This window comes from Dendrobium catenatum, unplaced genomic scaffold, assembly GCF_001605985.2.
Source record: "Dendrobium catenatum unplaced genomic scaffold, ASM160598v2 fragScaff_scaffold_1398, whole genome shotgun sequence".
Classification (NCBI taxonomy): Eukaryota; Viridiplantae; Streptophyta; class Magnoliopsida; order Asparagales; family Orchidaceae; genus Dendrobium; species Dendrobium catenatum.
In genome coordinates, this window is record NW_021319860.1 from 1,075,816 (window position 1) to 1,099,469 (window position 23,654).

Genomic DNA, 23,654 nt, shown 5'->3' on the forward strand with positions numbered 1-23,654 from the left:
TTTATTAATATTAGTTAATTAAAGAGATATTACCAAATAAATTCTTATGATTCTTTATTTTAACAAATGAAAATTATTATATAATTAACTTGATAAATTATTAAGTAATAATTACTTAATATATTACCTTATGCTAATCATAATTTAATTAATTTAGTTTTTATCATCATAGAATAAATAAATATAATAAAATATCTTAATCATTTAATTACTTAAATTCATTAAATATTTTTAAAATTATAATCTGATTAATTACTTATCATGTTAAATAATTTTCAGGTCACCCTAAAAAATATTTTTTTTTTCAGAATTTAAGTGATTCTGAATTAAATCTGAAGTGGCTCTGAATTAGATCCGAATTTAAAGAGTTTATTAAATGCTACTTGCAGCTGAACAGCCCATAAAATTGATGTTCATTCAGATTACTTTATCAGACGTAACAGGTCAAAAGCGACAAGTACCTCCGCACCTAGCTTCTCTGATTGTCTAACTGTCAACACGGTCCAACCTACCCGCTGGACCGGCCGCATTCGCCCGGCTCTCTCATTTCCAAACGAAAGGCGCGCCGGCCGCCGGCTCTGCTTTCTAAAACCTCCTGAACCATCGATAGTTGCCCTCTTATAAATGCTTGCCCACGGCACCCTCCATCAGACCTTGGTAGCCCCCATTTCCCCGGCCTTCGTCCGTTGATGCGATACCTTTCTTCTACTCTCTTCTCAGGCCGAAGCCCTAGCCCTACCCATCTCCTCACCAGCTTCGCGAGGACTTCTTCTCTGTGCATCTCCGGATTTAGATATCTTTGTTCGGGTCATCCCTGTTTCTTTCCGTCATCGAGGTTCCGTTCTATCTACTGGCCGATTCTGCGAGTACATCCGTGGAGGCCGTTCTCGGTTGAGTCGGGTTTGACCCGGACTTCCTTTTCTTCCTTTCCTTCTGTTGGGGTAGCCATGTCCGTGGTGGCTAGTAGGGCCGACGAGGCCATTTCGCTGGCGAAGAAATCCTGGTTAAAGTCGCAAAAGGAGGCCATGCTCGCTAAGTACACCCCGTTTGTAGTATGCTTAGCGTCGGGAAAACTTGAGCAGGAGACGTTCCGACAGTACATTGCGCAGGATATTCATTTTCTAAGATCGTTTGCCCGCGCGTAAGCTGATGAGATTACTCTTCCTTTATTGATTGTGTTCTTTTTTGTTACCGCTGGTCGTTGGCCTAGGGTTTCTATTCCAGAATTCCCCCCTCTATCGATGTTACCTGATATTAGTAGCCAAGTTTTGTGATGCGCGGTTAAATCTTTTCGTATCTTAGCTTTGAGGTGTTGCGGTGCATGATTTAACGTATCATTCTTGTTCATTTTCTTAAGGTTTTCTTGATATTGGAATATTTCGAGATAGTCAAACAGTCTAACGTAATTGGAGGTCAAATAGCTTAATTTTTAGACAAGTTGTATTTCCTGCCGCTGAACGGTTTCTTCTTTGTGCTTAAATCCTTGGTTAGGTACGAGAAAGCTGAAGAATATGCTGACGATGACGATGCCAAGGCTACAATATCTAAATTGTGGAGAGCTATCACCGAGGAGATGAAATTGCACAACTCTGTTGTTCAAGTAAGTTTTTTCTCTTTTTAATGTTTGTTTGGCGTTCATCTTCTTTTGTTTCCTTGCAGACATCTACGTCGCTATTTTGCTGTTTTACTGCTCACTGAGGTAGTTAAGAATCGTTAAATTGGCAGTTCTCATGTAATCCTATATCACACAGCAAATGTCAAGCGCGGGTTGAAGAAAATATCTGAGTTATCACTAATATAAAGATGTTTCAGATTCCTTCAGTTAAAATCTATATTAATTGATAACCTTTTCTAGAAAACCAATTTTATATAAAGAGGGTTGACTAGCAATGGACTAGAGCATAAGCTTGATAGTTTTATGTTGTTTATGAATAAAGAGGGGTAGAATTTCTTTTCCTTGTGCGGGCCTTCACAAGGAAGAAGCTCAATATTTTTTCTTGGCAAATGAAGAATCAAAAGATTAATCAGGCAATAATGAGATGATAACTTGAAGTTCAGCATTAAAGGCTTTGAAATGTTTCTTGCATTGTTAGATGTGTTTTGGCAGAACAACTCAACTGTTGTCCAGCTGAAACTAGTCCAAGTGGTCATTTTTTTTTGCGTCACAGTTTAGAAGGTGTTTGATTTGTTATTGTTTATTTTTTTTTTCTTTTTTGTATTAAGTGCATGATTGCCATGATGGATCATTTTAAGTTCATGAATACGGTGTGTCTAATTTATCAGAAGAAATTCACATCACTTGCAACATACATTGGGGTTTTTCAACTTTCCAGAGGCTAGTATAAGGCATGGGTAGCTAGATGTGTAGATGCTTGTGAAATTTTTTATTATTTTGAATTAGATTAGTTTGAAATACATTGCTTGTTGATTTAGAACTGATCATCTTTTACTTGACTTGATTCATTTTGGTGTAATTCTTGGGTTGCTCATCATAGGAAAGGCTTTAGTATGGTGTATTCTCTTGTGTACGTTTGATAAAAGAGAGCCTGCATCTTGCTGGATTTCTTTTTCTTGTTACTTTAAATTATAAAGCATTTTTTATGTAAAACATGGATTGATGACTTGATGATCTTTGCAAAGGAGTAAACTTGGTTATTCCCTTATTTCTCTCCACTCTCTATCTTCTAGCTTGAGAAAGGATTATGAAAGCAATAATCAAAGTGTTGTAGCATATCTCTTTATCTTTCCTAGTTTTCTATCTCTTTCATTTCTTGTCATTTACTATTTATCAAAAACGGGAGGTAGCCCTTATCAACTATGTTTTTCTGAGAAACAATTGAGCTTTGCATTCAAAGCATTTTTTTTTTTTGAAAAAAAATAAATGATTAACTTTTATATATAGTTATTCTTAATTGACCTTTGATTATACATTATTTTTACAAACATAACAAGTTTATATTAAGCATTTATTCAAGCCATAGATGGGACTTAATCAACTTTGGATAAAGATTCTCATGCTCTTTTGACAAGAAAATGATTTTTAAAGTTTTGTTCACAAGTTCAATAGTTAATTGACCAGTGTTTTTTGTGTTTGCTCGTTGTTAAGGGGCTGCTTGGTTGGAATAGTTTTGAGTGCATTTCATTCTAAATGTAAGGATTTTCAAAATTTATGTATTTGATTGGAGGAAAACAAATGCAAAGCAGTATTTTGAGGAATTCCATATTCCTCCTCCACTTCAATTGTTTCATTTGTAATTCTCCTAAATCATGCAAATTTAGAATTCATGATGCAAAACTTGCGGCATCATCTTTGCAAGATCTCATGATCACCCTCGTCGCCCCCCGCCTGACAATTACCGCTCGTGATTGGCATCCATCTCACTCCTGATGATCTTGTAACCCATGATGTTGTCTCATACACTTTCCTATTTGCTCTCCCAAGTCGTAGCCGCATGCCTATGCATGCAACAATGTACGCGATGCCCAAACCCTTCCCCTGCATGCTTGAGACAACACCATGCCATCTAAGTGACGATAGTTTCTGTGAGGACGCCTATGCCTACTCCTGCTTGACCCCAACCCCGATCTTATTGACCCCACAACCCACTATTGTCTCCATTTTCGGTGGTGTTGTTGGGCCACTAATGCCCTAGAGTAATGTTTTTCTTTTTTATTAGCTGACCAAAGCAAAGGCATTTACCTGGATTTAGTACAGTTGCAGCAAAAAAAAAATTGAAATTTTTTGAATTCATTGAGTTTATTTTTACATTGTATTTACAATGCACCTTAATTATAAATACTTGCAATAAAAAATCCTAAAGTTTTATAAATTCCATGGCATTTAAGAATTTTGACCTGTGCCCCTCAAATTTTAAACAAGTGTCATGCATCTCATTTAATATAAGAAAAATTAAATTACTCTTTCTGAAAGTTTTCTTAATTTATTTTTGACAAATAACAGTTTTATTAATGTTGTTCATTCTTTTTTTTTTCATGTAGCCGACCCCACGTAGTGGGATAAAGGCTTGATGTTGTTGTTGTTGTTGTTGTTGGTCAATCGTTGCCCTCCCCTTGACAGGGTGATGAGACCTTATATCTTTAATCCTTTGCTTCCTATCACAACTAACACTTGTACTTTCACAGACAAAGTCTGTCTTATATACTTAAAAAATTAGAGGGTGTGAACTCTAACAAATTCATGTTCTAAAGGAATAAACACATGGAGATAGTGGTTAACAAGTTGAGAGACCTCCCTTAATTCCTCCTCAACCTTCAAAATTTATCTTGCCTACCTCTATAGAAAGTATTGGCCAATCTCACTGATGGAAAAGATAAAAAGGGTGGGTGGGGAATTATTTATATATCTATAAAAAATAGAAATATATTATTGATTCTTTTATCTATGCTAAAGTTAGGGAATTCAGTTATAAAATTGTTGACCTAATAGTTTTGCAAGAGGTTGTACCCTGGTGTATGCTTTTTGCAGATGATATTCTTCTTGTTGATTAGACTAGAGAGGGAGTTGAAGAAGATAAACTTGAATTATGGAGGTCAACTTTAGAGTCTAAAGGTTTTCATTTGAGTGGATTTAAAACCAAATATATGGAGTATAATTTTTGTAATAATAGATCTAGTAGGGGGATTGTGACTTTGAGCAATCAAGTCATTAATAATAGTCAAGGTTGTGAAAATCGGACCGGACAATGAACTGGAAGAAAGAGAGGTTCACGGTTCGAACCGGATAATGTAATAAATAAGAATATTATTAAAAATTAATAAAATTAAATAATATAATATAGGTATATTAGCATTTAATAATATTTATAAAATTTTTAAAATATATAAAAAAATTATTACATATAAATACTTCATTTTAAGAATAATGATATTTATATATTTTTATTTTATAAAAATAATATTATATAATATATAAATTTATAATAATAAAATTATATTATAATTATATAATATATGTTATATCAAATTATATAATGCATATTGTCCAAATTTGTAGCCAACTAAGTCCTAATTTTTGTGACCCAAACTAGCTTAAATTCACATATCTAAACTATTCATGAATTTTAGCCCACCATCATAGGAGGAGTTGAAGATATTGCTTTTTAAACTCCTTTTTTATAAAGTGTGAAGTTCGCTTTAACTAAATAAAAATTATTGTGAGTTATTTAAAGTTAACTTGCATATAATATTGGTGAAATAATGATCATATAATAAAAAGTATTAAAAAGTTAAAATAATTTAATAAACTAAAATATATATTATTTAAAAATTTAATTAAAACATAATATATATATATTATATAATATATATATTATATAATATATATCATATATCATATATATTTATATATATATATATATTATATATATATTATATTAAAACCGGAGGTTCTTTCCAAATACCGGACCGGTTCAGTGGTTCTCCGGTTGAACTGCCAGTTCAATCCGTTGAGATTGTCTCTTTGTTATTATTTTTTTATTTGATGTTTGATGTAGAGCCAGTTCTGTAAGCTGGATCGGACTGGCCACCAAACGGGTTCACAGTTGAACCGGTCGGTCCGGTTTTCAAAACAGTGATAATAGTATACATTTTAAATATCTTGGGTATATTATTCAGAGTGATGGTGAAATAGATGAGGATATTATTAGTAGAATTCAAGTTGGATGGTTGAAGTGGAGGAATGCATCTAGCTTGTGTGTGATATAAAAGTCTCCTTCAAACATAAGAGAAAATTCTATAAGATGGTGGTGAGATTTGCAATGTTTTATGGCGCAGAATGTTGGCCATTAAAAGAGAAGTATAATATTAAGTTAAGTGTTGCAGAGTTGAGGATGCTCAGGTGGATGAGTGGCTTTAGTCTTAGAGACAGGTTATGAAACGAGCATATGCATGAAAAGGTTGGAGTAGCTCCAATGGTAGATAAGATTAGAGAGAGTCACCTTAGGATGGTTTGGTCACACAAAACAACGGCCTTCTGATGACCCGGCTAGGAGAGTAAATGTATTCGATTTGGCTCATGTTAAGAAAGGTAGAGTTAGACCTAAAAAGACTTGTCATAAAATATTAAAAATGACATTTCTTTATTAGATTTAAATGAGAATTTAACTCTTAATAGGACACAATGGAGAAAAAAGATTCATGTAGCCGACCCCATGTAGTGGGATAAAGGCTTGATATTGTTGTGTTGTTGACCTAATTGTAAATGATAGAAGTGTTAGTTATTTAATAGATACACACCCTAAATGTGGTAGTCGTTGATATAATCTTCCTTAAATATTTTACATTAAAATGACTTTTTATTATTTTCACATCATTTATAATGGGAAAAATCATTATTATTACTTATTATGGGATTTGACATATCCTTTTGGGTTGTTCCTTGAAGCTTCAAAGATTGGATGAAATGACAACGATGTTTCATGTAATTTGATAGTTAATTTTCATGAAAGTTCTTGAAAAGAAAGGAGTTAATAATGCTTATATTTAAATCATTAAAGATATGTATGCAAGAGCTATTACTTGTGTTCGAACACTAGGTGGTTTGACCATGTATTTTCCTATTTTGGTTGGATTACATCAAGGATCAGCCTTAAGCCCATATCTTTTTTGCTTTAGTAATGGATGTTTTCACTAGACATTTGTAAGAGGATGTACCTTGGTGTATGCTTTTTGCTGATGATATTCTTCTTGTGGATAAGACTAGAGCGAGAGAGTTGAAGGTAAACTTGAATTATGGAGGTCAACATTAGAGTCTAAAGGTTTTCGTTTGAGTAGATCTAAAATTGAATATATGGTTAATAGTAATAGACCTGGTGAGGGGATTATAACTTTGGCGATTAAGTCATTAATAAGAGTACACGTTTTAGATATCTTGGATCTATTGTTTAGAGTGATTGTGAAATATATGGGGATATTATTAATAGAATTCAAGTTGGATGGTTTAAGTGGAGGAATGCATCGGGCTTCTTGTGGGATAGAAAAATCCCCCTCAAACTTAAGGGAAAATTCTATGAGATTGTGGTGAGATCCCTACAATGCTTTATGTTGCAGAATGTTGGCCATTGAAAGAAAAGCATAATACTAAGTTAAGTGTTGCTGAGATGAGGATGCTCAGGTGGAGGAGTTGATTTACCCTTAAAGATAGGATATGAAATGAGCATATACGTGAAAAGGTTGAAGTAGCTCCAGTGGAAAATAAGAGTAGAGAGAGTCGCCTTAGATGGTTTGGTCACATAAAACGATGGCCTTTCGATGACCCGGTTAGGAAAGTAGAGGTATTAGATTTGACTATATTAAGAAAGGTGGATGTAGACCTAAAAAGACTTGGTTATAAAATATTAGAAATAATCTGTCTTTATTAGATTTAAACTATAATTTGACTTTTAACCTGACACAATGGAAAAAAAGGATTCATGTAGCCGACCCCACGTGGTGGGACAAAGGCTTGATGTTGTTGTTGCCTTGTACTTTATATATACTTGATTGTGATGAGTTGAATGAACCTTTCTTGCATCCCTTATTTAGGCTTGTTTGTTTATTCTGCTCTTTTTTTAAGTTTGCACAACTTACATCGAGGATTTAATAGTTCAGATGCTTGAAGGATAACATCTACATAATGAGAATTCATTTTATTATTTTTTATCTTTATTCCTCTCATGTTTCTTATAAATTCTATTGGATCTATAATATTTCTTCCTATTATATCACATTATTATCAATAGTAAAAGTCATGGTATTTTTGCACTTGTCTTCAACAATTTTGCTATTTTTTACACTTATTTCATCAATTTTCCATAATTTTGATTTCCAATATCAGTTTCTTGCATTTTTCTTCCCACCATGCATTTTTCTCTCACCTTGTGTGCTTTTTACCCTTCTCCACTCTAAAGTCTCCTCTCACCTCACTTGAGGTAGCCTTGGAAACACCATTTTGTGTAATTCCTTGCCACATGCTTTCCTTTTTTTTCCCTCATGTCTCTGCTCTACCTTCTCAAAACATTGCATCTCTTAAAAATTTTCAATTACCCTTCTAACTCTTTCGAAAACTACCCATTTCTGATTTAAATTCAAATTTAATTAAATCCTAACCTCTTTCTAAAAACTTCTCCACAAAATTAGCAAATCTTAATCCATCTCACCTTATATTTGTGTTCCTACATTATCTCACTCCAATGAGTTAGTCACAGTCATGAATTCCTAGAATCCCATATGCCCCCTATGAACTTAACCCGAAGCTTTTCTCTTCCTTTCTTTTTTATTCTTAAAAAAGTGAGCCTTCTAATACGCCTTGGAAGCAAAAATAGCAAACAACAAATAGAAAAATAGCAATAAAATCAAAACAATAGCTGATTTAGTATTAATACTTCAATAGGAAACTACAAGATACAGATGATCTACAATTCGAGAGGTAGATCGGCTCTCCTAAACAACCTAGACGCTGTTGGGAAGCCTCCAAGTAAAACTACAGCAAAAAATCCAACAAAAACTCTCCCATAAACCCCAGACAACTCTCCCCTTGTTTTTTATTTTTTTAATTTTTCTTTTTTTTTTGTTTTTTATTTTTTAATTTTTATTTTTTTTATGTTATATTTGTGTTCTTACATTATCTCACAGAAAAACCTCCCATAAACCTTAGACAACTCCTCCTTAAATAGTCATAATACGGAAGAAACATATATGGAAGCTTCCTAAGCTTATTTTGAGACGTCTTTCTTACTACTTCTTAAAGCAGCTTTTTAGTTAAAAATTTAATTTTTTTACTAAAAATTTGCTTTAAGGAGCAGCTAGAAAGCCATCCCAAACGAAGCCTAAATATCCAGTAGGCTATTTTTCTTTGTAATCTTATTCTTTTTTATCATCAAACTATTCTAAAGCACTTTTAATGAAGCCATTTTAATTATAGTGATTTTTGATGGTGCACCCTAATATAACATTCAGATTAAAATAAAATTTAAAATTTAAATAAAATATTAAGTATGCGTGCTTAGGGCGCGGAGATTTTTACAAGTGTTGTGTAAAAATCTGATGAGAATAAAAAAATTCCTGACTGGCTCCATTCTTTTCTTATGGGCTTTTAGGAGTTGTTGCCGATTTCAATGATAATTCAATAGCTTTATTCTTTGGGGCATTCAACATCTGAAACTTGAAGATCCTATTGAATTTTCAAGTCCGTTGCCTCTGCGGCATCACACAGCTGTGGGCATGTTGGATATATTTATAAGATATTGGCTGGACTTACACGTTTGTGCCTTTCTGACGTAAGTTGTTTTGCAGGATTGGGGAGTTGACCCTAGCAAAGAGATTCCACCGAACCCTGCTACACTTAAATATACAAACTTCTTGGATGCTACATCTAACGGCAAAATTGAAGTAGGAAAGGGTGTTGGCAAAATTGTCACTCCTTTTGAGAAGACAAAAGTTGCTGCATATATAGTAGGTGCGATGGTTCCCTGCATGAGGCTTTATGCCTTTTTGGGTAAGGAGATTGAACCATTTCTTAGTCTAGATGGAAGTGCTCATCTCTATACGAGTTGGATAAAAAACTATTCCCCCTCAACCTTTGAGGTAATCTTCAAGCTCTGACATTGCATGTCATCTCTTTGAAGATCCTAAAACTATGTATTCATGTATATACTATGATTCCCTTATAGCTTCCCCTTCTCTTTTCTTTCAGGAAGCTGCTGTACAAATAGAAGACCTGCTTGACAAACTGAGTGTTCCTCTAACTGGAGAGGAGCTGGATGTTATACAGAAGCTCTATCATCAAGCAATGAAGCTTGAGATTGATTTCTTTTTGGCACAGCCAATTGCTCAATCTTCTGTAGTTCCATTGTCAAAGCTACATGATCCGAAGAACAGGCTTTTTATATTTTCAGATTTTGATTTGACATGTACAGTGCTTGATTCCTCTGCCATTTTAGCTGAAATCGCAATTATAAAGGCTGCAAAATCTACTGATCTACCTGTTGCTGATAGCTCAATCAATCAGATGTCCTCTTCTGAATTAAGAAACTATTGGAGAGATTTATCTGGGCAATATACCGAGGAGTATGAGCATTGCATAGAAATCTTATTACCAGCTGAAGAAGGTAAACTATTGATCACCTGATTGTTATCTATTATCCATATAGTAGATTGTAATCATCAAATATAGGTAAACATAATATTCTTATTGGAGAGTGAACTGATCTGTAGTTTTCTCATTGGTTTTGTTTCCTTAGCCAAGACATTTTCTTCGGAGAATCTTTACCAACGTCTGGAACAGCTGTCAGACTTTGAGAAAAGGGCGAATACTAGAGTTATCCAATCCGGAGTGTTGAAGGGAATGAATGTAAATGACATAAAACGTGCAGGAGAGCATTTAAATCTTCAAGATGGGTGCTCAGTTTTTTTCCAGAAAATTGTTGGATTGAAGGAAAGGCTTAATGCAGATATTCATATTCTTTCATATTGCTGGTGTGCGGATCTCATAAGGTCTGCCTTTAAATCAGGTATAATTTTGATCCGTTACTGTAGTACATGCAACTCTTTTCATAGGTGTATTTCCTTGATATCTTGTTCAATTGAGCTACATTTAGTGATTATGTTTGAAGTTTGCGAAATCTAAAATTTTGGTGCTTCAGCCCAAGTAATTTAATCTTAAATTTTCAGTTGTAACTTGTGGAACTTCGATTGAACATTACAAAAATTTCAATGAGTTCCTTTTGGCGCATCCACCTTATCCTTGACTTGTCCATAACCTTCTTTTGGTAACCGGCTAAATTCCATGCTTTAATTACATTATTTGGATCATAAATTTCCCATCGAACTATGCATAAATTTTGACATCAGTTTCAGATCTCAAAGCACTAAAAAAGGACAAACCAAACTCTTGCAAAAATTATTTCAAGGAGCAAATGGACTCATAGTCCTGTGAATTTATGGTCAAAATGTTCATCTAGTTTCAATGATTCCAACGACACTAAAATTTGCAAAACCAATCAATACTTGTATGAGCTTTAAACTGACTTTAATAGTAATAGTTTGTTTCAGTTCAATCTAGGGGGTTGACCGACCTCCTTTCTCAGGCTAGGGAGTGCATGAGTCATATGGTCAAGGAGGCAAGGACTATCAGCAATTGCTCACCAATTTTGCCATTCCAGTTGGTGAATTAGGCCCTTCGCACCTTCTCTCTAGAAATGATCTATCCATGCCTCAATTTGTGACGAGGCTTTCTAGAGTTTATATCACTTTTTTTTTTATTGGCAAGTAGTTTGTGTTAGCTCGTCTCTAGGAGATGAATATTACTACACAAAAATGATAATCTGTTGTCATTGTTTTGTGCCTACCATTAATATGATCATTAAAACTTCTCTGAGTTCTTGCAACATTTATAGACCTTTGATTCATTAACTGTTTACAGCACTGGTTTGCTCTCCAAGGAGACTTCCATTTTAAGCAAAAATGACAAGATGGAATTTGATCCCTAAATTGTTTCAAAATTCTATCCATAAGTCCGATTGTTGTAAATTTTATTTGCAAATTTTATTAGATTCATGGCATCAGAACTTATAAATGGTGTACTCCTTTAATCTGTTGGAGCATTATCAACAATGACCGCCATCAATCCAATCATTATCCATCAATCCACTCACTATAAAATCTGCCTAAAGTGGTATAATTTTTACTAGTAAGCCATGCTTTGATGGATTTTCACCAGAATTCATCTTTTGATAATTGTTCCACTCCAAACATTTTTCAATGTTACAAAATCTATCAAAAAAGGGTGCTTGGATGTATTTATGATATTTTTCCTTAACAAAAAATGGTGTTTCGGTGCTACAAAAAATTTTTAGGTTGGTTAGACTGCCTCTAATTATCGACAGTTGTGCAGTTGACAAGTTTGTTGAAATTTTGAGCTGGTTAGTTGAAATTTTTCTTCCAAATTAACCACCAAAAAAATCTAGTTGATTTTTTGTCGCTTATTTCCGACAAATTATCAGTTCAATATTCACTGTAAATTGAAAATTTTTTGGTAGTAGCTTGCTTAGCAGGTTAATCATCTATTTGTGTTCTCATATATACAACAGATATATAACATAATCAGTCATATATACGTAATATAAAGAACATTTAAAATGGAGTAAGATCCTTCACATAATTAAGAATATCACTAAAAAGCATTTTAGTTATTATAAATTATCACATATTTAATTTTACAGATTGTCATTCCTCTTACATCTCATTTCACTTGACAGCTTACTTCCTTCCCTCTCTTTCTCATTATTTTTATTTTCATCTTAATCATCCTCTTTATTTTCCCTCTACATACCCATCAACTTCTTGAAAATCATCCTCAATATTGCTATATGGATTCTGCCATCTTCTTGTGGAGCAACCTCACAAGTCTCTTTATCTTCAATCTTACCTCTTGGATTAGTCTTAATCATTGTTGGCCAATCTACTTTGCCTCTTAATCTTCTCGGATAGTTTGCATGGTGGATCAATGTTGTCTATTGTGTGAGAATGAAAATATCAGATTTTGCATATCTTTTACTCTGCCATTACCTCACTAATTTTGTAATACTTAGGTGCTATTGTGCCTTTACTAGGTATGTGGCATAAACATTACAACTGTATAGTAAGAAATTTTTTTCTTCATATAATTATATTGATGGCTTAAAAAGGTGAAACCAAGAACAAATGTGCTTTACCTTATCGATTCGAGGTGTAAGCCTAAAACTATAATCATAAAAACTTGTAAAATTAAAGACAAGTGATAAATATATTATAAATCATTAATATAGATTTATTTCATAATCATAAGTCATAAAATCACACAATAAGAAAAACAGATCATATGAGATTCTTAAATATTAATGTAATACTTTTTATTCTTATGTGAAACAAGATTCAAGTTATGCTCTCAATTAATACTTAAATATGTCAAGAGTATTAGGATCCACATTGTCCTGTTCTTTACTTTCAAAATCTTCAAATGAAGCATTATATGTAACAGTTCAATTATTGCCCAATTTAGTGTTTTTATTGTCCTCAGATTTTTTTTTAATCGCTATATTTTTCTTCTTACTCTCTATATCAATTAACATTAGAATCATATGATTTAAAAGTGATGAAATACTTGAAGTTGAAGAGAAGAAATTGCCTTGAGAGATGTTTAATGAGCTATCCATTCATTATCAGATAATACATAATCAACACTTAAAATGATCAATTTCATCATGTTCCTTCTTCTCTATAACTTGGGGTGTCCATCTTTAAAATTTTTTTTAACGTGCCTTTTGATAACACGATCATAACATGATCATCATTTTTGTAGCTAATCAACTCCTCGTTATATGCACTTGGTTGAATGCGCTCCAGTTATGCTCACTTTTCCATTGTTTTAGATTATAGTGAAAAATTGATGATGATGATGATATATATATATATATATATATATATATATATATATAAGAGATATTGTTTTATAGTATGAATTGGTTGCTCTTAATCCAAACATTTAATTTTCATTTTTTTTAATGAAGATTTTCATGCTAAGCATTAGCCTTTAGATAATTGCCCCCATGCATGTATATAAACTACTCTTGATCTCCATGTCTAGAAGAAAATATGTCATAATGAAATTAAGGATTCAACTTATGTACAAATTATGATGTAATTAATGATGCCATTTTCATATATAATTTATTATATCTTCTTATAGTTAGCTTCTCGTATATCTTCTTATAGTTCGCTTCTCGTCAAGCTAATTACTTATTATTTCTTCCTTTGCCTTATGCTTAGGTTTATTAGATGAAGCCCTCACCATCAATTATTCTCAATACCTTTACTAGAGGACCTGTGGACTTAAGAACATATTTAATACAACACCAAAAATAATCATCTTTGGAAATTATTTTTTTCACATATTTTCCTTCAAGTTTTTGTTTTCTTATGATCTTTGTCCCGTTCATTGAAAGAAAACATGACCTTTAAACGTTCTCAAAATTCTTTGAACTTTTGCAAAGTTAAATAAGTTGCGGTGGATAATTCATTTCTCAGTGAACTTCTTTATCAACCTTAATACTCATGAATGTTTTAAAATTATTTTCTCACTATTTTTTTCTTTAAGCAAAACATATTTTGTTTACTATCCTAGCTTTTGAAGCATCAAATAGAGATAAGGGGCAGGAGATGGAGTACAACAACGATGCTTTTTTTCTCTATTAGCATATTCCTCGCAGCATTATATGGCCTGCATTATCTATTCTCAGTTGAAAAACTATGCTCTCCCCTACTTATTCTGCAATTTCATCAACTATTTTGAATAATAGAGGTTCATATTTAACAAAACCAATGCATTAATAGATTTTGAAAATAAGATTGTTATTGAGGAATTAATAATGTTCCTTTGTTTGATGTTTTGACCAACCATATGACATTATTGTTACCCCTGTTTGAACCCATGTCTTTTTTTTTATCAACCATCTTTATTATTTTTCTTACTTCCCCATCTGACATCCATATTTGAAGCTCATACATGCTAGAAAGATCTAATCATATTGACCATAATTCCAAGAGAGTGAAGCATATTAATCATTAATTGACTCTTCTCCATGTTGAATGGACTTTCTATTTTCACAAAGCATCTTGTAATTTCCAAGTGCACTCAATTTTAATGTTTTTTTTTTCCTGTTACAGTTGGAGAAGGCATTGCTTGAGAATTACTCTTCTCTTATTCATCCAAATTTACAATAAATATTTTCATTGATATTTGAGTTCCACTATCAAAAGAACGAAAAAAGCTGAGGTGTTATGACATTATGACATTCAAAACAAGGGTAGTCTTATTAAAAACTGAAGTAAGAATTATTTTCAATCATTTTCTTTTAGCTATTTCTTTTCTGAGGTGCTACAGCTTTTCAAATATTTTGGACATTCCTTTCTAAGTTCACCCAACACTTTTTTATAAAAAACTAAAAAATACAATAAAAAATCAAACAAAAGGAAATAAAAATTAAAAGCCTGGACACAAAAATATAATAAAAACAAATCAATTAAAATAAAAGGAAAATATTTGTGAAAAAGATAAAAAAATAGTGAAAAAAAAAACCATTTTAAAGAGCACTAAAACAAGTTAAAAGAAAATAAAAAAGATACTTAAAAGAAAAAATATGCTAATTAAAACTAAAATTGAAAAGAAAATCAATTTATAAAATTGTTTAAAAGTTATGGAAAGAAAGTAATAGTAATAGAAAACAAAGAATTAATTAAAATGGGATAAAGTCAACCAAACTAAAAAAGAAAAACCCAATAAAAAGAAATTTTAAAAAGTTAAGATATAATGTAAAAAATTTAAAATATACTTACTATATGTAGTGAAATGGCTTACGTGCACTCTATGCATCACATGCTATCTTATAGAAGCTACTTCAACCTTTGGCTCGCTCCCCGTCACATTTGACTACTTGCAATTCATACGCCATAATTATTTGCATTTCTACCCTCAGTCTACATACATGCTTGTATGGAACTTGTATCCATTTCCTCAATAAAGTAGTCATGCTTTCAGTATTCTCGTTAAGCTTTATGCAAGATTGTGTAATCACATGATGAATTAAGCTTACATCTTCTCATCAAATTTCTTTGAATTAGGTGTAGAAAGTGTTCTCTCATCTTATATGTAAAAGTATTTTTATTAGCACACAAGATATAGCATGAAGACACATTGCATATATTTCTTATAAAACTTATTATGGAAGGGAAGGGAAGGGAAGGGTTCCATCTTATCATAATCCAAGACATAATATTAAGGCAATCATTTATTTATATCACTCAGGTGCTTGATAAACACACATCGATTATTATTAGCACACAAAATATTGCATGAAGATATATCACCTTTATAACTTACAAATTTTACTCAAGGAAGGGTTTCACATTCTTATAACACACAACATAATATTACTACAATAATATCTTTATCGCTCAAGTATTTAGATAAAAATATAGCAGATGCTCTTCCTGGTACTCTAAAAATGGATGAGGATAATTTGAATGTCTCATCTTCAACATCCTCATCATTACTACTAACTGTAGTTTAGCTATATTGGACACATGGCTTAAAGTAGTAAGAGCGAAAAATTGGATGGTTCATGTGCTAGGTATATATCACAAATTACGTCTCATAGATGGGCTTTATATTTTATAGTTTTTGTGATTTTATTTGCAATTATGTATTCATATTTGAATATATTAGATATAACACATATAATACATTTTTAATAACAATATAATAATTTTCATATTTACCTCTCAAAGGGATAATTGTATTAATCCGCTTACTACTTTTTTTTGTTCCTGTGTGAGGCTTTAAACTTTAAGACCTTCCCAATGCATAATTCTTGGAGCTCCAAATCATTTTTAAGATTTATCATTCCTTTCAACTTGTTCTTGGTTTTTGCTTTGATGGCCATATTATTAATCATATTGCCAAAAAAATTATTATCGATATGTATCAAATATAAATTATGCCAAATTACATTCGCTCTAGAATATGGTGCATCTCAAAAAGTACATTTGCTTTGTCCAATTATGACTAGTATCATAATTCAGAAGCCTAGATTCTATTAATATCTTCATTTCTTATAAAAGAGGACTTAGTGGTGAAATATTTGATGGCAATCAAACCAAATTTGTGCCACTATTTTCATTGTGACGACCTTTGATGGCTTTATTCCAAAAGACTAAAATGCCCCTTGGGCTACAATAGCTACCAAATACCCATGAGGGCAAAAACAGAAAAACATAAAATAAAAATAAACTACTACATAAAATGATGAAAATACAGATCATGATCGTAGTCGTCGATCTCCGGCATCTCCTGAAGGTACATGTGTCGAAATCGCTGCTGATGTCCCCATCACATTCGCTCTAGAATATGGTGCATCTCAAAAAGTACATTTGCTTTGTCCAATTATGACTAGTATCATAATTCAGAAGCCTAGATTCTATTAATATCTTCATTTCTTATAAAAGAGGACTTAGTGGTGAAATATTTGATGGCAATCAAACCAAATTTGTGCCACTATTTTCATTGTGACGACCTTTGATGGCTTTATTCAATATGGCCAGGGTAGTTTCTCTGCAATACTCCCCTTTAATTGCATATCATAAGTTCTAAATTCACCAATTGTTCACATGAGTTCCTACTTTTTTTTGAAATTTTATTTAAGCGCACATTCTTTCTATAAAAGTTTCAGTTCATCTCCTAAAAGCTATATGTAAACATCAGTTTTACCCTTTGGATTGTACGAGTCAAAAATAGTAATTATAAGAAACATGTATGGAGTTGTAATGCACATCTTACGGGTGAGATTTTAACGTGCAACTATGAATGGCCAACTTTGGTGAGCTAAGGCAAAATGCCTCTATTCCCGATATCTCCTTTTTAAACCTTCACTCTGATTTTACTGAAAAAGTTTCTGGATTTGTTTTCATCAGCTTTTCTTCATTAGACGGTACTCCTATACGTTTTGCGTACAATAATTATTGCACATTGTGTTCTTCAGTGTTATGCTACCACCGCTTTAAAATAGACAAACTGGTATTTCTGTTGGTTTAGCCATCCACTTTTTCTCCACCTTCAACTGTAGGACACTATTTAGGCACAATAACACTATAGAATAACAGATTATTCTTTATAATTCTTTCAGTAGGCTGTATTGCTGATGTAACTATACATTCGAATGAGCTGGATTACAAAGATTCTGTTTCAACTGGTGAAATTGTACGGAAAATCGAATCTCCTATAGACAAGCTCCATTCCTTCAGAAGCATCTTAGATGAAAACAGTAGTGAGGAGCATCTTTCTGTATATATTGGTGACTCAGTTGGCGACTTGCTTTGCTTGTTGGAGGCGGACATAGGCATCGTGGTTGGATCAAGCGAGAGCTTGAGGAGGGTAGGAAAGCAGTTTGGTATTTCCTTCATTCCACTTTTTCAAGGTTTGGTGCACAAGCAGAGAGAATTTGGGCCCGATGGGTCATTGGCGTGGAAAGGGAAATCTGGCGTTCTTTATACCGTCTCTGGCTGGCCAGAGATACAGGCATTCATTTTGGGACATGAATCTTTTTGAGAAGAATGTCCCCTATAGCTTGCCTTGTTCATTTAATGCATACAAAGGGGCTACTATACTACAAAGTGGCGTATTTTTAAGACAAGCCACGATTCGTATTCTATCTTTGATCAACCTCCTTGAGGTTTTTGCCCTAGAGATGAAGCCGCTGTGTTTGATCTTGCGCTTGGGTCATGACAGGTATGTGCTTATTGCCTGCCCAACTATAGATGATATATATGTAATATTAAAGTTTTAGGTGCTAAATATGCAAATAGAATAATATAGAATGGTATGTATGTAAACCAATTTATAAAACTTTAATGCATACCACTTTAACACCCAAAACTTTAATATTATATACATATCACCCTATATTGTTTTAATATCAAATATATCACTCATATTTCCTTCCTACCACTCATATATTTCATTTCTACCACTCATATTGATATGAAAATGAATTATGGGTGGTATATATATAATATTAAAATTTTATGTGCTAAATATGTAAATAGAATAATATAGAGTTGTATGTATGTAAATCTCTCTTATTTTTAATATGCTGTGCTCTTTGAAATTACTTTATTTCGCAGGTATGGTTTCACTCTCTGGACAGAGCACTTGTGATGTGAATTATCCAATATTATGGGATGATTTCTTTGAAGATATAAGGATTTTTTTTTGTTATTATTAGGAATGAGCTTCGTTTCTATTGGGGGATAGGAATGCTCATTGTAAAATGTTGTAGGCTTGATATATTCGATCAAACCACCCATGTCAATGCGTAATAATATATGTTGGTTAATTGGTTTTTTTTTTTGCTCGTGCTTTCCTGGCAGGTTGGCACGTGTGCATTTGCTTTGGCGAAGTTCTTTCCGATGTGTTTTATTCGGGAGTTTGCCATAATTATATATATGTTGTCAATTCTGTATGGAAGTTATCAATATGTTTTATTTATTTCTGCTGCACAAGTATCGATTGTTTCTCAACTTGTAAGCATTATTTATAAATTCCACAAATGTCCGAATATAATATTGATGGAGCATTGTGACTGATTATCTTATTTTGTACGTGTAAATTTAACTTGCTTAATTAATTGGTTTAATTTTAGCTCAATTTTGTATTAATTATTCTGTGAGAACGGTGAATGTTGAACGCCGTTTGGAGACCAATTAGAATGTGCTATGTCACCTTTATGCTTGGTACCGCGGCTCAGTAATGTTTGGTATTGTGGTTCGGTATTGCTGACGTGGCGCATTCTAGTTGGTCTTTGAACGACGTTCAGCATTCGATCTCCGTTTCTCTAATTTCAGCCATGAACATTGTTCAGCTAAATAAAAAATAGACCTTAACGGTATTACTACTCATAATCTCTTTGGAAATCCGAGGTCTTTATTGTCTTCAACGAACTTATATAAAAAGGAATTGGATGTGAAATGTCCTCTGCAGTAAAACAAAGCACAGCGTTTGCGTGCTTTGAGTTTTTTTAAACGCATCAAGAGCTTTCAGTAGATTCAATACTTTTTTATGCAAACTTCAACACAAATTAGAAGATAGCATTTGTTCTATGAGTGACATTTAAGTAATTAATCCACTTTTATCGGTGTGAATAAGTTTAGTGGTTATTTTTGCAAAATATGAAGCTTTCTTTCAGAAGAAAGTCTACTTTGTTACTTGCTAAATACTGCATCATTCGAAAAACTATTCATATAATGTATTTGCCAAACTTCTGTAAATTTTTTGCTTGAAAGTTGCTCGAGACCTCTATTATATTGATGCCCAAATCTCGAGTATCATAACTCAAGAAAAATCCTTGACGTAAGCTTAAAAATGCTTCACAACAATACGATTGATATGTAATAACATTTCATTGATAGAAATGAGCTAGTAAAGTTTGATTGTGATTCTAGAAGGAGAGGCTTTTCTCATTTATATGAATGGAGCATCATTTCAATGAAAGTTAGCTCATGCTTAAAATATTATTTAAGTGTGCTTGGCATATAAAGTACATTCTAAATAAGACTTTGTAAGGGATAGCTTTTTAGTTGTTTTATTTTTTAGAAATAAATAAATCACATTTTAGCTATAGTTTTCTTATTGTTTTTCATTGATTTTCAAAAATATAAGTATTAGAAGGCTGCTTTTGCATTTTGTTGGGGGAGCAAAACACGCAGAGAATACAAAGAAAATATAGAAAACTGCAGCGAAAAGAAATAATATTAGGATTTAATGTGAAAAATATTGAAATCGGAAAAAATCATAAAACCACATCATTTAAAGAAATTCGCTATGAAAATTTGAGAGAAATAGCATAGACATCTTCTCTCTCGCTATCTTCTTATCTCTCTTTACTCTTTCAATGTTCTCACACCTAAACAAATAAAGAGAAACTTACATAAAGTACTAAGGGATGCACCCCTCATGTAAAATGAGAAAGAAGACTTCCAACCCGTCTTGCAGTGTCACGACGCTACATTCTGTCTCCAATTTGTTTGATAGTGTCGCAACACTAGGGTTTGAAGTGTCCAACACTCCTTGATAGCGTCACGGCACTTGGTTTTAGAGCACTGCAAAGCCCTGCTCTTTATCTGTCACTAATAAAACTACAAAGTGTTGTAGTGTTCATGTACACAGTGCTGCAGCATTGTACAAAAAAATATATATTCAGCTGCAAAGCACTTGAACCTAAGCACGGGGAGAAGCCCATGCAACCCCCCATCGAGCTTGATTGATGGAATTGAGGTTCAAGGCAACAGTAGAACACTATTGATCGACACAATTATATTCCACACAAAACTAACACAATTAGAGTAGTTAAGTTGTGTTCCCTATAACAATTTCACGATCAATTTTATAAAATATTGTAGTCATCCCAAATAGGTCGTAAATCAATAACTTTGAATGACCAAAAATAGTTTGTTTATTCAAGATTTCATCTAATTCATAAACAAGATTGTGTAGGCACAAATATAGTTACTTGCTTTGATGTTCAAACAAGGTTGTGTAGGCATCAAAGAAGTACTTCGCATCTTTCCAAAGCAAAGATGGTTGCCTTTTTCAAGCAACAACAATATCTAAATATTTCATTCTCCCTTGCCTTTATCTCAAAAGGACTATTCGGGCATCTTCTCATAAATCGGTGCAATTGTCTGTTTCCATTATCCAATAATTCTTTGGTTGGAATGCCCCTGCTTTTCTCCTTAATTGGCCAATTCATTGGAAATTACAAAAAAAAAAAAAATCAAACATCAAACCTCAAGTTAACATCAAACCTCAAGTAATGCAACAGACTCACCTGATCAAATAAACTCTAATGTATGTTATTCACTATCTTCCTTGCAGCTCTTAGGGAGGGCTTCATGCAATATTTTTATAACAGAAGAATGAAATAACTTAGAACAAAAGAGTGCACGCAATGAAAAAAATAATAAAGATGGCATAGACAACACTAATATATTGATGGAATAAACGCAACCTCTCATATCAACTCATATTTTTAAATAATACATGTCACAAGTACTTTAGCATCCAATGATCTTAATCATGACCAAAGAGATTCTAATGGGTATAACACTAACTACACATAATGCTAATGAAAATAATAACCTGATGTGATTGGACAATACAATGTAACTGATGTGAAAAGACAGCGAAAGTTTGCACCAAAATAATCATATTAATGACTGTCCATTCCCAAAAAGTTAGGTAAGTGATTTTGGCGACTCTTGATTTTTTTAAATGATGAATTAAAAAAAATAAAATTAAAATTTTTAATTTTAGTTTCATTTTAAAAATATGTCCTTAAATTTTAACAAATAAACAATAAAACCTTCAAATTTTTAATAAATTAACTTTAATATAATATTTACTCATTTATTTTCAATTTAAATTGATCGTTCAAATCATCTATAAAAACTCGATATGATTAATTAACATAAAGTAAAAGTAAATTTCAAAATTTGTTAAAAAAGGACAAATTTCAAAATTTATTATCATGCCATAATCATAAATTAATAACATAAACTTTGCTTAAAACAAAATTTATATTAAAATATTTACACACTTCTTTTAATATTAATTTATCAAAGTATACAAAATATATATCCATTAAATAACTTTTAAAATCTTTATTCTATTAAAATCAACTATCATCGTTATATACTTTGTTCACTACATTTTTTTTATTGAAGCAGTCGCTAGGGATGCCCACGACTTACTCCAGCTCAGCGATTGTGCCTCATGTTAAAAAAAAAAAAAAAGGCCTCATTTTAAAAAAAAAAAAAAAAAAAACATGAGTAGCGCCTAATTTTAGTTATAATGGAGATGGTTTTAAAAATTTGACCTTTTTAAAATATCTATTGAGGTTTTATGTTTTGAAATTTGGTGGAAGATAGAAAGATCATGCACCTCTGATTGAATGTGCATACAATAATAGCTTTTAAGTGAGCATTGACATGGTTTCATATGAGGCTTATAATATTTAATGGGGTTGTAAGTAACTAGGGTTTAAGTTGGAGAAGTGAAGATAAAAGTTGGAAAAATTGCTTTGTACATGCCATGGCTCCAGGGCTGGTAGTGTGGCAAAATTGAGTTCTCATGAAAATAGAGAAAAAAAATGGGTAATGGGTGTGCACTGTGGTGCCAGGAAGCTCCGACATGGCTCTAGGTCTTAGGTGAGTATATTTTAGGAGAATTTAGAAGATTCTCTAGGAGCTTAGCAGCATTTGGGAGCTGAGTGACACGACGTTAGGTCAATATAGTGATTTCTAAATATTAAAGTATTCAAATCCATTTGACTAAACCACTTCATCCCAGCCTTGCCAAAGAAGAAAGGAAGGATATGAGGAAATAGTAGAGAGAGTGAGGAAGAGAGGTTTTAAATGCTGAAATCTAGAAATCACTTATTCAGCTAATTTTGGAATTTGTGATTTCAATTCCAAAATATTTATAAAAATATATGCTTATAAATGTGTTTATCTAAAGTTTGAAAAAAATTTCACAGCATAACTTTTACTGTATTGTTATATAGTTTGTTCTGGATAATTTGATTATAAGATTACAAAAGTTGATATGCTCTATATAAAATTTTGAAATTAAATGTGTCAATTCCGAACCCTAGTAAAATTCGTAAGTTGTGTCAACCCGATATTTTACATATCCTCTATAAAACTTGTAAAATTCTCAGAAATTTGAATATACATATGAGATTGGGGGTTTCTTGTATAAAACTTTGTATTTTTATATATACATGCTTTAGTTTCGCAGTTGTATATTATATTTGCATTATTATGCATTTCATGGCATTCTAGAGCTCTGTTACAAAAATGAAAGTGCGCATTAAATTTTGAGCTCAGGGTCAATGTAATTGTATCTCTATTCTGGACTCCTTTATTCCACTCTAATTCTAAGATGACTTTGTGTTGTAATATACTTTGTTCTATTCTAGCTATGTTATGCAACCATCTCAAGTAGGTGTGAGGTGGTAAATGAGAGTTATAAGTGGACATTAATACATATGCATTTCTACATTCATATT

At 32.4% G+C, this 23,654-nt stretch overlaps 1 protein-coding gene across 2 annotated transcripts; it reads left to right on the top strand.

The window, feature by feature from the left end:
- The first annotated feature begins 496 nt into the window (after positions 1 to 496).
- Positions 497 to 19,186, top strand: LOC110097356 (bifunctional TH2 protein, mitochondrial). 2 transcript variants are annotated; one of them, XM_028699840.1, is made up of 7 exons: positions 497 to 1,141; positions 1,492 to 1,600; positions 9,292 to 9,582; positions 9,692 to 10,106; positions 10,239 to 10,508; positions 17,715 to 18,316; positions 18,958 to 19,186. In XM_028699840.1, the coding sequence occupies exons 1-6, from the start codon at positions 690 to 692 to the stop codon at positions 18,134 to 18,136; spliced, it is 1,959 nt and encodes a 652-aa protein (XP_028555673.1). In that variant the 5' UTR covers positions 497 to 689; the 3' UTR covers positions 18,137 to 18,316; positions 18,958 to 19,186. The 2 variants fall into 2 exon arrangements, with proteins under 2 accessions (XP_028555673.1, XP_020679344.1); XM_020823685.2 differs by having other exon boundaries at positions 18,712 to 19,181.
- Positions 19,187 to 23,654: the final 4,468 nt, after the last annotated feature.

Bases quoted from the DNA above. Each gene is read 5' to 3' on its own strand.
- LOC110097356 (XM_028699840.1), top strand. From the start codon at position 690: ATGCGATACCTTTCTTCTACTCTCTTCTCAGGCCGAAGCCCTAGCCCT. The intron at 9,583-9,691 runs GTAATCTTCAAG...CTTTTCTTTCAG, and splicing joins ATTCCCCCTCAACCTTTGAG to GAAGCTGCTGTACAAATAGA. The intron at 10,509-17,714 runs GTATAATTTTGA...TAATTCTTTCAG, and splicing joins AAGGTCTGCCTTTAAATCAG to TAGGCTGTATTGCTGATGTA.